Here is a 15548-nt window from a genome sequence, read left to right on the forward strand (position 1 = left end):
CATTCGTTGCTGTGGGTTGCTGGTTTCCACTTCCACTGATTCAGGTTCCAACATGTAGGACTGTATGCTATGTGTTGACATTGTATTTTAATTTTTTTAATTTTTTTATTGAGTTCATATTAGCCTAATCCTTCTGTTTATGAGATGTTACAATGACGGCAAAAGCAGTTGCGGTGCGCGCTCCCGATGTAGTGCAGTGGCGGGAGGCGGGGCTTAATGTGGAAGAGTCTCAATCCACTCGTTTTGCCCGCATACTGATCTGACAGCCTACGGAGAGGGTCGGTCTGAAGTAAATAAAGCAATTTGTGACAATAACTCGATCAATCCCAGCCCTTCTGGGCTCAGAAATGAAAATAAATTAGCCTGAAATGCACATAATAGTTCCACTTTAAAGATGGAAGCCTGGACTAGTTTTTCCAGATCCTGCTGTGACATCAAATCTTTTACATTTGTCTGAGACTATTACTAAACACAGATCTGTGTGTGTATGCACAGTTTTATTTGTGTTTCTTTTTATGCCATTACATCTCTGCCAAATACAATGGAGTGTATTCATTAATTATAATGGCACATTTATCAACAAATAGAGAGCACACTGGTCTGATTGCAGGAGTTTTAATTAGGCCCATGAATTACCTGCTGGATTAAGGATACGGTTAAGAGAGGGAATAAAGACATTGCGGTTCTGATGGACCTGCTGCAGGTTTCTGTATCATCTGATCCAGTTCATCACTGAAAGGGAAACAAGATTAGTCAGAATTACGTATGTTAACAATGGTCAAAACTGAGACAAAATAAAATTGACCACAGATAAGCAACATATGACATTGATGCTGACTGAAATACTGGATGCTCAATAAGTCAGCCTGTGTTCAGTTCTCAGGAGTTCTGTGTTGTTTAACTTAATTTGTGAAGTTTGACTTCAGTTTCTTTGCTGTTTTCCTGTTTACTGAAGAATTTACTGTCATGCTAAAATAACAACAAAAAAAAATAAATTCTGATGACTGATTTCTTCTTTTTGTCTCTTTGTTCTATTTTCAAGCAGATGTTGGTCTGCAGGAGATTTTAGATGAACATAAGATCAGTCTGAAGAGGAGATGTGAATATGTGACTGAAGGAACTGATGAAACAGGAAGTAAAATCCTCACCAGAATCTACACAGATCTCTTCATCACAGAGGGACAGAGTGAAGAGGTTAATACCCAACATGAGGTGAGGCAGCTGGAGACAGCGTCAAAGATCAACACCCTCCATGACACTCCAATCAGATGCCAGGACATCTTTAAAGCCTTACCTGACCAACATGAACCAATTAGAGTGGTTTTGACCAACGGTGTTGCTGGTGTTGGAAAAAGCTTCTCAGTCCAGAGGTTCACTCTGGACTGGGCAGAGGGCTTGGAGAACCAAGATGTCAGTGTGGTGGTTCTGCTTTCATTCAGGGAGCTGAACTTGATCAGAGAGGATCAGTACAGTCTTCTCCAGCTGCTCCATGTTTTCCATCCAACATTACAGAAGATCCCAGCAGAGCAGCTGGCTGTCTGGAAACTTCTCTTCATCTTTGATGGTCTGGATGAAAGCAGACTTTCACTGGACTTTAACAACACTGAGCTTGTTTCTGATGTCACACAGAAGTCTTCAGTCAACGTGCTGCTGACAAACCTCATCAAGGGGAATCTGCTGCCCTCGGCTCTCATCTGGATCACTTCCAGACCTGCAGCAGCCAATCAGATCCCTCCTACATGTGTTGACAGGGTAACAGAGGTACGAGGCTTCACTGATGTCCAGAAGGAGGAGTACTTCAGGAGGAGATTCAGTGTTGAAGAGATGTCCAGCAGAATCATCTCCCACATGAAGAATTCCAGGAGCCTCAAAATTATGTGTGGAATCCCAGTCTTCTGCTGGATCACTGCTACAGTTCTGGCGCACATGTTGACCACAAAACAAAGAAGAGAGCTGCCACAGACCATGACAGACATGTACTCACACTTCCTGATGGTCCAGACAAAGAGGAAAAAGAACAAGTACCATGAGGAACATGAGACGAGTCCACAGGAGCTGACGGAGGCTGAGAGGGAAGTTCTTCTGAAGCTGGGGAGGCTGGCATTTGAACAGCTGGAGAAAGGAAACATCATGTTCTACCAAGAAGACCTGGAGCAGTGTGGTCTTGATGTCACAGAAACCTTGGTGTTTTCAGGAGTTTGTACTGAGATCTTCAGAAGAGAGTGTGTGATCTTCCAGAAACCAGTTTACTGCTTCATTCATCTGTCTGTCCAGGAGTTTCTGGCAGCAGTCTACATGATGCACTGTTACATCCACAGCAACACAGAGGTGCTGAAGAACTTCCTGGGTGAATGCTACTGGTACTCACCTCCACACATGTTCTCGGACAAGGTCTTGAAAGCATCCTTTAAAAGTAAAAATGGCCATCTGGATCTGTTTACTCGCTTCCTTCATGGCCTCTTTCTGCAGTCCAACCAGAGACTTTTGGCAGGTCTGTTGGGTCAGACAGAGAACAGTTCAGAAACTATAAAGAGAGTCACTGAAAACCTGAAGGAGATGAACGCTGATGACATCTACCCTGACAGAAGCATCACCATATTCCACTGTCTGATGGAGATGAACGACCACTCAGTTTATAAGAAGATCCAAACGTTCCTAAAATCAAAAAAAGGATCAAATAAACTCTCAGAGATTCACTGCTCAGCTCTGGCCTACATGCTGCAGATGTCGGAGGAGGTTCTGGATGAGTTGGACCTGATGAAATACAACACAACAGTGGGAGGAAGACAGAGACTGATCCCAGCTGTGAGGAACTGCAGGAAGTTTCAGTGAGTTAATGTCTTCATGAACTTTATCAGTCATAGTAGATCAGGAGTTTTTCTCACTTCATCAGTCATTTGTCAGAAGTTCTGAAATGCTCACAGCACAACAGACTTAACATAAAGAGAACTTCTTTACCTGGAACGAAGCAGAATTTATTGAAAAAGAAAATTCCTTCTTTTGCACAAAACTTAAAATATTTTCTTTCTTTTTTAAAACACTTACCAATTAAAGAAAGGTTAGGTGCTTTTGGGCTTCAACCTCCAGTTTATAGCTCTGAAGTTCAGTGATCACCACTAAACCACAACTGTCAATTGATAACTGATGTAGGCTGAAATTGAAATATATAAACACAAGAATCCTTCAGGATTTGACAACATGATGCTGCTCAGTCTTCTAAATTCAATGTGTGACACTGGTTCCACATTCTTTCCGCATGCTTTTTTTTTTTTTTTATAAAGCACTTTTCATACAAATGTAGCTCAAAGTGCTTTACATGGTAAAAACACATTTTGAATATATATGAAACTTTTTACACACTCAAATATGAAACAGTGACACACCAGACCAGTAACACACTGCTGGTCATTCTCTTTCACGCACACATAATCACACTCACATCTACACAGCACACACAAACACTCACAGCAAGAAGGTTGCTGGTTCAAGCTTCAGCTTGGGGGGGTTGAACAGTGGTCTTACTGTGTGGAGTGTGGATGTTCTCCGTGTGTGTGTGTGTGTGTGTGTGTGTGTGTGTGTGTGTGTGTGTGTGTGTGTGTGTGGGGGGGGGTCTTTCTGGGTACTTCAGCTTCTTCCCACCATCCAAAAGCATGTTAGGTTAACTGGTTACTCATGAATGATTGTTGGTCTCTCTCAACTCAATCTGTTGGTTTCTTTATTTAGGCTGTTATGAATTGTCTTTCATTATGTTTTCTTCTCTGTCTGTAAAGCGTCTTGAGATGGCATTGCCGTGATTTGACACTATATAAATAAAGTTGAATTGAATTGAATTGTTGGCCCTGCAATGGACTGGCGACTTGACCAGGGTGTACCTGCCTCTTGTCTGTTAATAGCTGGGACTCCTACTTTCCAGCAACCTGGAATTGGACTAAACAGTGTAGAAAATAAGTAAATGAATGAACTATTATACTGTTCTTTAGGGCTGAGTGGAGAAAAGTGTGTCATGGTGTTTATATCTCCTCTGAGTGAACATAGTGGTGGCATGTATCCTGCTTCTGGGCTGAAAGCACTGACTGCCTAACTTTCTAAATGTTAGTAAAGAAAGAATCAAACTTTTTTCAAGGTTCAGTTGGAGAGAAGCTCGGGAGATACTGACAGTCAGTCGACAGTAACAAACAAGGCTCATAATTTCGGTTGCATACGTATGTGTATTAATGTAACTCAATGTTCCCTCCATCTGCAGATTAAGAAACAAAGATTGTGTTAAGTCTGTAGGTCTGAACAGATTTATAGAGTTATGTCAAAAAGAGACTAGATTAGATGAATTACAGAAATAAAACATTTGTTTGTGTTATCATTCAGTCTGTTTATAATTCAGTTTCTCCTTTATTAAAACTGATTCCATGCTCTTATTTTGTAGACTTGCTGATATTCAACTCTCTGAGGCTGACTGTGAAGTTATTGCCTCAGCTCTGAAGTCCAACCCCTCCCATCTGTCAGAGTTACACCTCACTAACATCAGGCTGGAAGATCCAGGTGTTAGGAAGCTGTGTAGTGGACTGGAGAGTCCAAACTGCCAACTGGAGACTCTGAGGTCAGTTCACTAGACCAGATCTTTTCTGTACCTATTTTATGTACCTAACATGTTTTTCTGTTGTTTCAGATCTAATTTAATAAACATTAGTTACACTTTTGTAGAAAAACTTTCTCTTCATTAAAGTGGAGGACCCAGTACAGACAGTGATGGTAGAGGTCAGGTGTCCAATTGGTCTATTAACACACTGGCTGCCAAAGACATATGCTATAATAAAAGTTAGCAGCCAATGAGTTAATCAAGTCCTTAATTTGGTGACATAACATAATCAGAACATAATAATAGGGTCCTAATCCTAGTGAGTTTCCTGACTGGCAGTATGGGATGTAAATAATTAGAATGGAAATTAATAGAAGGGCAGAGCTATAGTTCATGAAGAGCATCCTGATGTAATTGTTTGGGGTTTTGTAATGTGCAAGCAGTAGCTTTTGATTTTTGGGTTGAATACATGGACACAGAACCAAACTAAACTGTTTTTTAATAAATATATTTTAGCATTAACTACCCCTTTTAGTAAGAGGCACAGTGCAGACAATACAGAGAAGCTGGAATAACTATTTTATTGTTGTAGTGGAAATATGCATCACTAAATTACTTGGAGACTGAAATTAGGAACAATAATTAAAAATGTGGTAAATTTTAATTCAGTGAAATAAGAAACTGTTTTGTAATTTAATTCAGTTAAAGAAAAATATTTAGTTTATAAGTGATGTAACACATTATTTAACATGTTTGTTAGCTTTTTAAAAAATCTTTCTATTGAACCAGAATTACAAAATAATGTAATGATTTTCATAAAACTTTTTTTTATTACTTTGATCAATTTCAGTTTATTTCCCAGGCAGCTGTTTTTTTCCCTCCTTTAATGGGAGGGTATGAATACATATTTCTATATTTAAACCATTATATAATAAAAAACAAAATTGGCCCTTTAAAATCACTAAAAGAAAAGCTATAGATACAAATATTGCCCATAGATAACCAAAGGACTAAAGATGCTTGCAAAAAGAAAAACAATCTTTATAGAAAATGTATTAGATTAAGAACTGAAGAATCTGAAAAGAAATATAAAATATATAAAAACAAGTTAATTAATGTTATAAGAACTAGTAAGAAATTGTATTACAGAAAAAGCTCTATGAAACTAAGAATTATATAAAAGGTATCTGGGGAATATTAAATAAACTAAGAGGGAGTGGGACAAAGAACAGCATATCCAGAGTTTTACTAATAACAGCGGGGATAGATATGCCATGAAAGAAGCAGTAAATGGAATGAATAATTTCTTTATTAATGTTGGACCAGAGCTGGCAGCAAAGATTCCAGACCATGGAAAAGATACAGTTAGTGAAGCATTAATAGGAAATAATCTTCATTCAATTTTTCTTTCAGCGGTGGATGAGTTGGAGGTAAAATCTGTTATGACCTGTAAAAACAGTCTACTGATTGTGATGACATAGGTAAAAGGAGGTATTAATTGCATTTTAAAGCCACTAACTAATATTTGTAATTTATCGTTTCAAACTGGTTCATTTCCATAGAAAATGAAAATTGCTAAGTAATACCATTAATCAAGCTAGGGAAAAAACATCAGTTTACAAACTACTGAGCCCAAAATTGTTTAATATATACATAATTAATTTTAACAGTTTAGAGACTTGAAATATATAATTTATTTGCTGATGATACAAATATTTTCTACTCCAGAAACAATTATAAAGAGCTAGTTATTACTATAAATAATGAATTAGAAAAATGTAAAAAAAAAAAAAAAAAAAATGGGTGGATGATAATAAATGGTCATTGAATATAAGAAAAACAAAGGTAATAGTCTTTGGTAATTATAAAAATAAAGATGATATACACATACATATAGATAATATGGATTGAATATGTAAAAAGGAAAATTCCTGGGGGTGATATTGGATGATAAAATTAGTTGGAAATCACACATACAAAAGTGGCAAAGAATATTTCAATCATAAATAAAATGAAGCTGTTTCTGGATTACCAGTCACTCTACATTCTTGATTATTCACTGTTATTACCTTACTTACAGTACTGTGTAGAGGTCTGGGGCAACAAATATAAAACCACACTTAACTCACTATTAATCCTACAAAAAAGGGCAGTTTGTGTTATACATAAAGCTGGTTATTCAGATAATACTAATTCTTTGTTTTTACAGTCTAATGGTATTTTTCCATTAGTATCAGCTTGTCTCAACTCAACTCGACTCAACTAGTCTCGGCCTTGTTTCTTTTCCATTGCAATTTGGCACCAGGTCTGAAATGGGCGTGCTTTGTGTGAAATTGCTGTGACGTCAGTGTTGTGCGCGACCAACAACATACGCGACAAACACAAAATGGAGGACCTAGAGGCAGTGGTACATCTGCTACTTAGTCTGTGGCTAGTTTTCAGAAACAAAATAAAAAATGAGAGCGAGCGGCGGCTGCAAGCGGCAAGACAAAATACTTTGGAGAAGCACAGGAGAGTTTTAGAAGCCCTGCAGTTTTACCAAGTGGAAGACAATCGCAGACTTCGAAGGAGGGTAAGTCTTACTCGGTGTTTTATAATATAATGCAATACCACGTTTATTAGTACCCTATTTGCATACCTAAACCAAATAAATGATTAAATAACTGATTTCTGAAAAGATATAACGTATTCATTCTGTGTTTCAGGTGGCAGTTTTGGAGCAGTTTCGTCGCCGCAAACCGTCAGTCTGGGTGGTCAAACGAACCTCACAATGGTGGGATGCCATTGTTCCTGGCTTTACGAGTCAGCAGTGGGTACAGAACTTCAGGATGTCCGAGGAAACATTTGATTTTCTATGCAACAAAGTACGTCCAGCTATGGAACGGAAGGACGCGACTTTCCGTGAGTGTGTGCCCTTAAAGAAGAGAGTGGCCGTTGCACTCTGGAAACTCTGGAAGCTCGCCACCGGCTCAGAGTACAGGAGCGTCGGACACCTTTTTGGCATCAGCATCACAACTGTGTGCAGGTGTGTGCAGGATTTTTGTGCTGCTGTCGAGACGTTGCTGTTACCAGAGCTAATCTGGTTTCCTGATGAGAGGAGGTTAAGAGAAATGGCCACCTATACTGAGAATAAATGGAGGATGCCGCATTGTGTGGGTGCAGTTGATGGCTCCCACATACCCATAATAGCACCACAGGACTACCATTCTGATTATTTTAACAGGAAAGGCTGGCACTCCATTATTCTTCAAGGTGTTGTAGATGGAAAAGGGATGTTCTGGAACGTATTCACCGGACTGCCAGGGAGCTTGCATGATGCGAGGGTCCTGAGACTGTCAAGCTTGTGGCAACTAGCCAGCCGAGAAAACCTCTTCCCAGCCAACTACAGAAACATTGGTGGGGTGCGGTTTGGTTACTACATCCTCGGAGACTCTGCATATCTCTTGCAGAAATGGCTCATTAAACCATTCCAAGACACCGGATGCCTGACAGTGGACCAGCAAATGTTTAATAGAAGATTCAGCCGGGCACGGGTCATTGTTGAAAATGCTTTTGGCAGGCTGAAGGGAAGGTGGCGTTGCCTCCTTAAAAGGAATGACTGTGATGTACAACTGGTGAAAAGTATGGTGCTGACATGCTGTGCTCTGCACAACCTGTGTGAAGATCATGGGGAGACATATGAAAATTCCTGGAACGTACCTGCAACTGAACCAGCTCCACCTGGGGTAGCAGGAGCACCGGGTATAGAGGAGCAGGGGAGGGATGTAAGAGATGCTCTCATGCATTACTTGTTGGCCAGTACTTAAAGATTTTACTTAACAGCCAATGCCATGTTCATAGTTTCATTCATAGTTAATAGTTTGTTCATTTGAGGTTGTCTTTACATCCAGTTTTGAGTGATAATATTCAATAAAATGTTTTACTTTATGAAACTTTTTTTTTTGTTTTTAGACCCAATTTGAAAAGAATAATAAAAACTGAAGAACTGACAAAGCCACTGTACTGGGATGTTTCTCTGCTCTTTCACACTTGATACAAACAGGTCATTTTGCAGTAACGATTTGATCCTGAATTAGACATGTGTGTTGGAGCTTGGAAAATGTAGAACGGTGGTCCTGGAGGGATGGAGCTTGAAGTTGTTAAAGTAAAGCGTTTTATAAACTACATTGTATTGGTAGAACTTGGACCATATAATTGTTTAAATGAGAGACGTATGTTAAATTATTAGTATAATACTGCTGCATTTGTCCGCTTGCTGCATTTAATCAAAATGTCAGTAATGAATGCTTGGTGCACACTCTTCACTGGGTTCATCTGTATCTGAACAGGCAACATAGAATAATGGCACAGTCACTTCAAAAGAGGTTTTTAATTCAAATTAACCAGAAATATTTCCAAAAGCCAAACACCAAAAAAGATATATTTACAATAAATAGGTGTCACGTACGTCGACCACTCAGTGACTGGGCAAGCTGGCCTAACACTCCAAGAAATGCCTGATTAACCTGTGCATTTTGCTGCATCTCCTCACGCCGTAAAGCAGCTTCCTGCTCCCTCGCCTCACGAGCATCACTGAGGAGCATCTGCATGTGATGATCCCGCTGGGCCCGGTTCAGCTCATCTTCATTCTTCATCTCCTTGAGGACAGCAACAAGGTCCGATGAAGAGTTGGCCCTTTTCCTCTTTCCTGGTCACACAGCAAGAAAGGATTTTAATAAAAATGAAGCTAATGAATTAATTTATATTCATTGCATGGACATTAAAAATAACACTGAAAAGTAAATACATAAATTTAAAGTTCATTAATCCTTTCGTGCATGAATTAATAAAACAATGCAACATTTTTCACATTTTTGTAAAAGAAAAATGAAGTGGTTTTTTAAAAAAAAAAAAACCCTTGTAAGAGAAAAACTTGTAAATAGGTTCCCACTACAGGGTCACTATGCATGAAAGGGTTAAAAACAAAAGTTTTACATCTAGAGTTATTTAGCACATTACCACACTAATTTAACAGTGTATTATTATTATTACACTTTTCCTCTGTGAAATGTTTTTCCAAGCATTACGCCTGGTCCATGCAATATTATCTTATCTTTAATCCAGAAATAATCTTCTAAAACTCAAAATACTGACCAGCCATACACTTAAGTTTGCAGCATCTGACCTTCATTTTCTGGTGTAATAAATTACTGTTAAGTAGTACTGCTGTAGTAAATGACTGTTAAGTAGTACTACTGCCATCACTCAACTCTGCTCTAGTTTGTAACATTACAGCCGCAATAGTTTTTTTTCCTCTGCCTTTTCTCTCATATAAAGCACTCCACTTCAATGTAAACACAGAAGCGAGTCCCGGTATGCACTATACGTTGTAAAAAGTAGTAACGGTACACACTACGCTGTAAAAAAAAAAAAAAAAAAAAGTAACGGTACGCAAAGGGATTAAATTTAAAAGTGCCGGTACTACGTACCGGCCCACTTAAAGCACTGTATCTGATGTTAATCTCTATCCACTTTAGAGTTACAGACTAAACCGTAAAATCTGTTCTTCCTTACCAGAGATAACACGTTGCGACTCGCCGCTCAACGTATCTGGCGTTTGGGTGCGTGTCGGTGTTGAGGAAGCTGCCGGTGCCAGGGTGTTTTGGGAGTCTGCGAGGAGGACACTTGTTGTTGAACTGTCCTCGTTTTGGGAAAGGCAGCCTTAAACAGATACAAACACAAACCCAAATGACAAATAATAAATGTATATAAAACCAATTCAGAAACAATAGCTTTTAGCTAGTGTTGGCTTGCCAATTGTAGCTTTTAGCTTGGCTGGTGTTTTCATCTTAGCTAGCTTTCGCTTTATCTAGCACACTAAAGCTAATTTAGCTCCAACTGATATTAACTGGTATAAGCCGATATTAACAGTCACACAAAATGCTAAAGAGTATAACGCCACCATCCATTCCTAACTAGCTGTTATTACTGTTATTATTACTTCAATTTATGTATGATCTCCTCTACACCAAATAATAACTAATGTAAACAATGGAAACCCACTCACCATCCACCAATATACTCTCCAACGCAGCAGTGGCAGAATCGACACCAACCATCCTTCCATTGCTTGCCAGTCGCTGACCATAACTCACATCCATTTGTTGGAACCACTTCCAGTCTCTTCTATTCGATCCAATTGTGGACTGTTGTGGTCCTTGACCTGCCGATAGTCGCTTTTGAGCTTTTTCAGCTTCTCTCGGCACTGCTGGAAACTCCTTTCGTATCCGTGTGTAGCCATGGAATCCGACAGCTCTTGAAATATTTTTTCATTTCGTATCGCTCCATCGAGTTCCCTTTGTATCCGTTCTTCAGCAACCAAAGAAAGAAACGTCTCCGCCTCAGCGTTGGACCACAGAACAGACTTTTGTTGCGCCATTGCTTATCATGTTGTACTGAAAAACAACTTGCGAGTTGGAGTCGCTCTTCCAGTGATGTCGCTCCCTGACCCTGACCTCTGATTGGCTGCACCCCTGATCAATGGCGGCATGCAGTCTGGCGACGTCACGCACAACCCGACTCAGCTCGCTTGGAACCTGGGCTGAGGAGTTACAAAAACTGTAACGGTTAACTGGTACAAAGGCCTAGTGGAAAACCCTACAAACTGAGCCGAGTTGAGTTGAGACAAGCTGATACTAATGGAAAAGGGCCATAAGTTACTAAAACTCCCGGATCTGGTTAATTGTCATACAACACAACTTATTTTTAAGACTAGAAGGAACTTATTACCACACCATGTACAAAAACGTTTTTAGTCCGAGAGGTGGGGGGTATAGATTGTGAGGGAACATCATATTCAAAATGCCCTTGGTGAGAAGCACCAGGAAAAGTTTTTGTGTGTCTGTCTGTGGGGTCAAACTCTGGAATAAGCTGGAAGAAAATCGCAGGCAGTGTTCAAATGTTTAAAAAAAAAAAAAAAGTTAATATACAAAGACATAATTGAGCAGTACAGAAATATTATGGAAGGAAGACATATTACAGACACTGAGTAGTTCTATTATTATTGATATAAATGTTGTTATTGTTTTTAATTATATTATTAGGGTCCGAGCCATACTACGTATGGCAGGGCCCTATTGTTATTGTAATGTTTATTATTATTATTATTATTATTATTATCATTGTTGGTAGTATTACTGTATTGCTCTATTACTATAACTGCTTATTGTATTCATATAGATTATGACATAAAGGATATTATTATTATTATGATTATTATCATTATTATTATACAGGTATTACTAATATAATGGGTTGCTACTGTTGTATTGCTATGGGTTAATATTGTTGTTATTGATATTGTATTGCTCATCACTGGGGTGGGATTACATATAAGCTTATGCTTCTATCCACTCCCTTTGAATGTTTTTTTCATCTTTTATTTCTATTTTTTTCTTGTTTTTGTTTTTATATTTCATTATTTTCTATATAAACTTTTTCAATCAATCAATTCAATCAATATATTTATCTAACAAGGGTTATTTTTTCACTGAAGTTATTGTCATCTTGACAGGATGAGCTGTCAGCCAGAGGAGAGCTCTTCAAGTCCGCCTGCCTCCTCCACATTTGTCATTTAATCACGAAGGAAAATTCAAATTTAAAAAATTAAAATTTGTGGCATTTTAAAAATATTTTTGTGTTTTTGTGGAACAATGGGATCAGTAATTAGATCAACTTGGCATGTGTAGTTGCTAGGCTGCGGAGGACTGGAGCACTCTGGGTAATTCTCATACACTAGATAGGCTGTCTCAGCGGCAGTGAGCACACTTTGAAATGTGCAGACTACGTAGAACACTTTGTAGCCTATGTGATCTGTGCACTTGGAAGTGTGCAGACCCTGAATTGAGAAACAGCCAACATCATTAAGCTCTGATCAGAGACAAATGGTTTAAAGTGAAAATAACAATGTGCAGTTAAAAGCAGAAAATTTTAATTTTAATTTTTTCCAGATTTTCAACTCTGATTTCCCAAAGACACAAACTTCACTTTTACTTGGAGTTCCTATGTAAAGAAACATTGCGAGCCAGTTCAGCTCCATCCAGAAACAGCTTTGATGAGCAACATCTGGACTGATATGCTAATTAGTCCAGTGTTTGCTTTCAATAACAGGCCATTTACCCCAAGCTGAGAATCTGCCGCATTCACATCTGCATTGGAAACGTGTTTAAGTGTGTGTGTGTCTTTTCACCATTATCACTCTTGCATCTTTTTTCATCTAGTTCCGCCAGAAGAATCACTCATGTCAGTCACTGAGAAGTCAGTGTGATTAAAGTCACTATATTGTTATTGAAGCAGCAGCATGTTGTCATTAATAATGAAAATTCTTCTTCTCTGGTTCTGTTTGACTATTCTAACCGGCATCCTGTTGACCTCAGCTCACAGCTTTTATTCTTTATTCAGACTGAAGAGCAGCAGCTTGTCAGAGATCGGCTGTGCTTCACTGACCTCAGCTATGATGTCCAACACATCCCATCTGAAAGAACTCGATCTGAACTGGAACAAGAACGTGACGGTTGCTGGTTATAAAGATCTTGGTGGATTTCTGAAGAGTCCACACAGCAGACTGGAGACTCTGAGGTCAGACACCTTGTTTTAAATGTTTAATGAGATCAATACAACGTAAAAGTTGCACTGCTCTATTTTCCTCTTCTGGTGTTTACTGTAGTTCATGAAATGGTGGTTTATGAAATATAACCAGTAGACTGATTCTGTCAAACAGAAACTAATATATTATCACTGAAGATACTGACAGACATTGAGCATTAGTGAATATCTATGGCTGAAATAATTATCAGAAGCACTGAAAAAGCATTGAACAAGTAGAACAAGCCCTTACATGGGTCACGCTTCTTGTTTACTGCTTGGGGCAAGTTGAAAGAGGCATTTTCAGCCAATTGCAATCAATCAAAGTGAAATGAGCTGTGTCAACTGCAGGTACTTAAGTGGCAGAGTTGCGCTGAAGCATCAACCATCGTATCAGCCAACTTTGGGTTAAGACAACAAAGGATAAACAACTGCAAGTCCACATGTGTCAGTCCACTAAGCACAGATGAGCATAAGACAACTAAGCTAATAATACATGATGTGCCACAAACCCATCCTGGTCAAATGTGGGTACAGACTGAGACATGTCTCCCATTGACAACACAACCCGCAAAAACTTGTTCCATCCAATGTCATTTACACCTGCCTCATCTGCTTTAACCTTCAATCTCTGGAACTGTCAGTCCACAGTAAATAAAGAATTTATCAGTTTATTGATGAGTCTCTCAAATATTCAGGTCCTAACTCTTACTGAGACCTGGATCCATCCAAAAAGCTACTCCACAGCTACCCTTCCTGTCAATGCAGAATTCACTCAAAAACCTCCCTCTGCTGGATGAGGAGGCAGAGCGATCATTTTTCTCGGCCTACTCATCACTTGACTATCATACAACAAAAGTCTCTACACCCATCAATGGATTCATTCTGGTCATATCCCAGATAGCAAAAATCTTTTGGCCTAGATCCAGCCTGATGTTCACTAAAGATCTGGCCAAGATCCGTATTATAGATCCGGGCCAGTGCCCTTTAGCATAACGGGCCAATACTGGTCTGGATCCGTTTTTTTCAGATCTTGGCCACAACGAAACTGGCTCTTGGCCAGATGTGGATTCTTAAATTGTGATATTGAACCCAGTTGCAGCCCGGATTTGCTATTGACAGCAGTTCAGGAAAGTGATATTGTTTCATGTCATGACGAGAAGATCTTTGCCTGCTGATTCCACATCTTATTATCATAATTTCATTTAAATTGCGCTGGGGTTCTCAGAGGCTCAGACCTGGCAAATCTGTTTCCTCATCATGAATGCTTCAAGTTCTTTCCAAAATGTCTTCATAAACTGCAGTAAATGAAGTTATCTCTCGGAGAGCCAAACAGAGATCTTCTTTGTTTGGCTGCTCATGACACACAACAAACAAACAATGCTGCTGTCCACCACTCTGAAGGAAACAGAATGAATCACCCAGTCATTTAGATATTTTCTTTATGTAATTTAATTGAAGAAATTATTTAGCACAAAAAACTTTTTTTTTTTTTTTTTTTTTTTTTTTTTAAAGCAACATCAGAAACTTATGGAAAAATCAAAGGCAACATGGTTACGACAGATGGCTGCCCTCCCAGACCTGGTTCTGCTGAAGGTTTTCCTTCTTGTTAACAAGAAGGAGTTCTTTCCTTCCACTGTAGCCCATTTCTCTGTGCAGCTCAGGATTGGAATTAAATCAATATCAAGCTTCAATATAATTAGTTCCCTTTGCGAGGTTCTTATTTATCATTAATCAGCTTTTGTGAATACTAATTGGATTGGATCTAGTGATTTGTCTGTGGAGTGACCTGACATGACATTGTGAATTGGCCCAATACAAATAAAGTTGAATTGAATATGTAATGTAACTTTTATTTTCCCTCCTTCATCTGCCAATTAAGAAACAATGATTATGTTAAATGTCTGCAGGTCTGAGAGAAACTGGAAAAATTTGTGTAATTTCAAACAGAGATGGGATGAGATGAATCACAGATAAAAACATTTTCACAAAATGTTTTTGTCATCACTTTTAGTCAGTCTATTTATAATTCAGATTCTCCTTTATTAAAACTGACTCAATTTTCTCTGATTACAGACTTGAATTTTGTACATTCTCTGAGGCTGACTGTGAAGTTATTGCCTCAGCTTTGTGGTCCAATCCATCCCATCTGACAGAGTTACACCTCACTAACATCTGGCTGGAAGATTCGGGTGTTAAGAAGCTGTGTGATGGACTGGAGAGTCCAAACTGCCAACTGGAGACTCTGAGGTCAGTTCACTTGAGCCATTGTGGCTTTTCTATACCCATTTGTGTTTTGGGGGTTCTGAGTCTGCTTGAAGGAAGTGTGTTCAAGAGGGAATTCCTAGGGTGT

At 38.9% G+C, this 15548-nt stretch overlaps 1 protein-coding gene across 1 annotated transcript in view; it reads left to right on the top strand.

Moving 5' to 3' along the window:
* The window catches only part of LOC306765259 (protein NLRC3-like), a gene marked incomplete at both ends in the record, with an annotated part of 28549 nt that overhangs the window by 3641 nt on the left and 9360 nt on the right, over positions 1–15548 (top strand). Inside the window, 3 exons of the mRNA XM_079252663.1 lie at positions 1043–2828; positions 4421–4594; positions 13013–13189. Of these exons, the coding sequence (XP_079108789.1) occupies positions 1043–2828; positions 4421–4594; positions 13013–13189 (2137 nt within the window). The remainder of the gene's footprint in view (positions 1–1042; positions 2829–4420; positions 4595–13012; positions 13190–15548) is intronic.

Source organism: Telmatherina bonti (genome assembly GCF_933228915.1).
Source record: "Telmatherina bonti genome assembly, chromosome: 14".
In the NCBI taxonomy this organism is placed as follows: Eukaryota; Metazoa; Chordata; class Actinopteri; order Atheriniformes; family Telmatherinidae; genus Telmatherina; species Telmatherina bonti.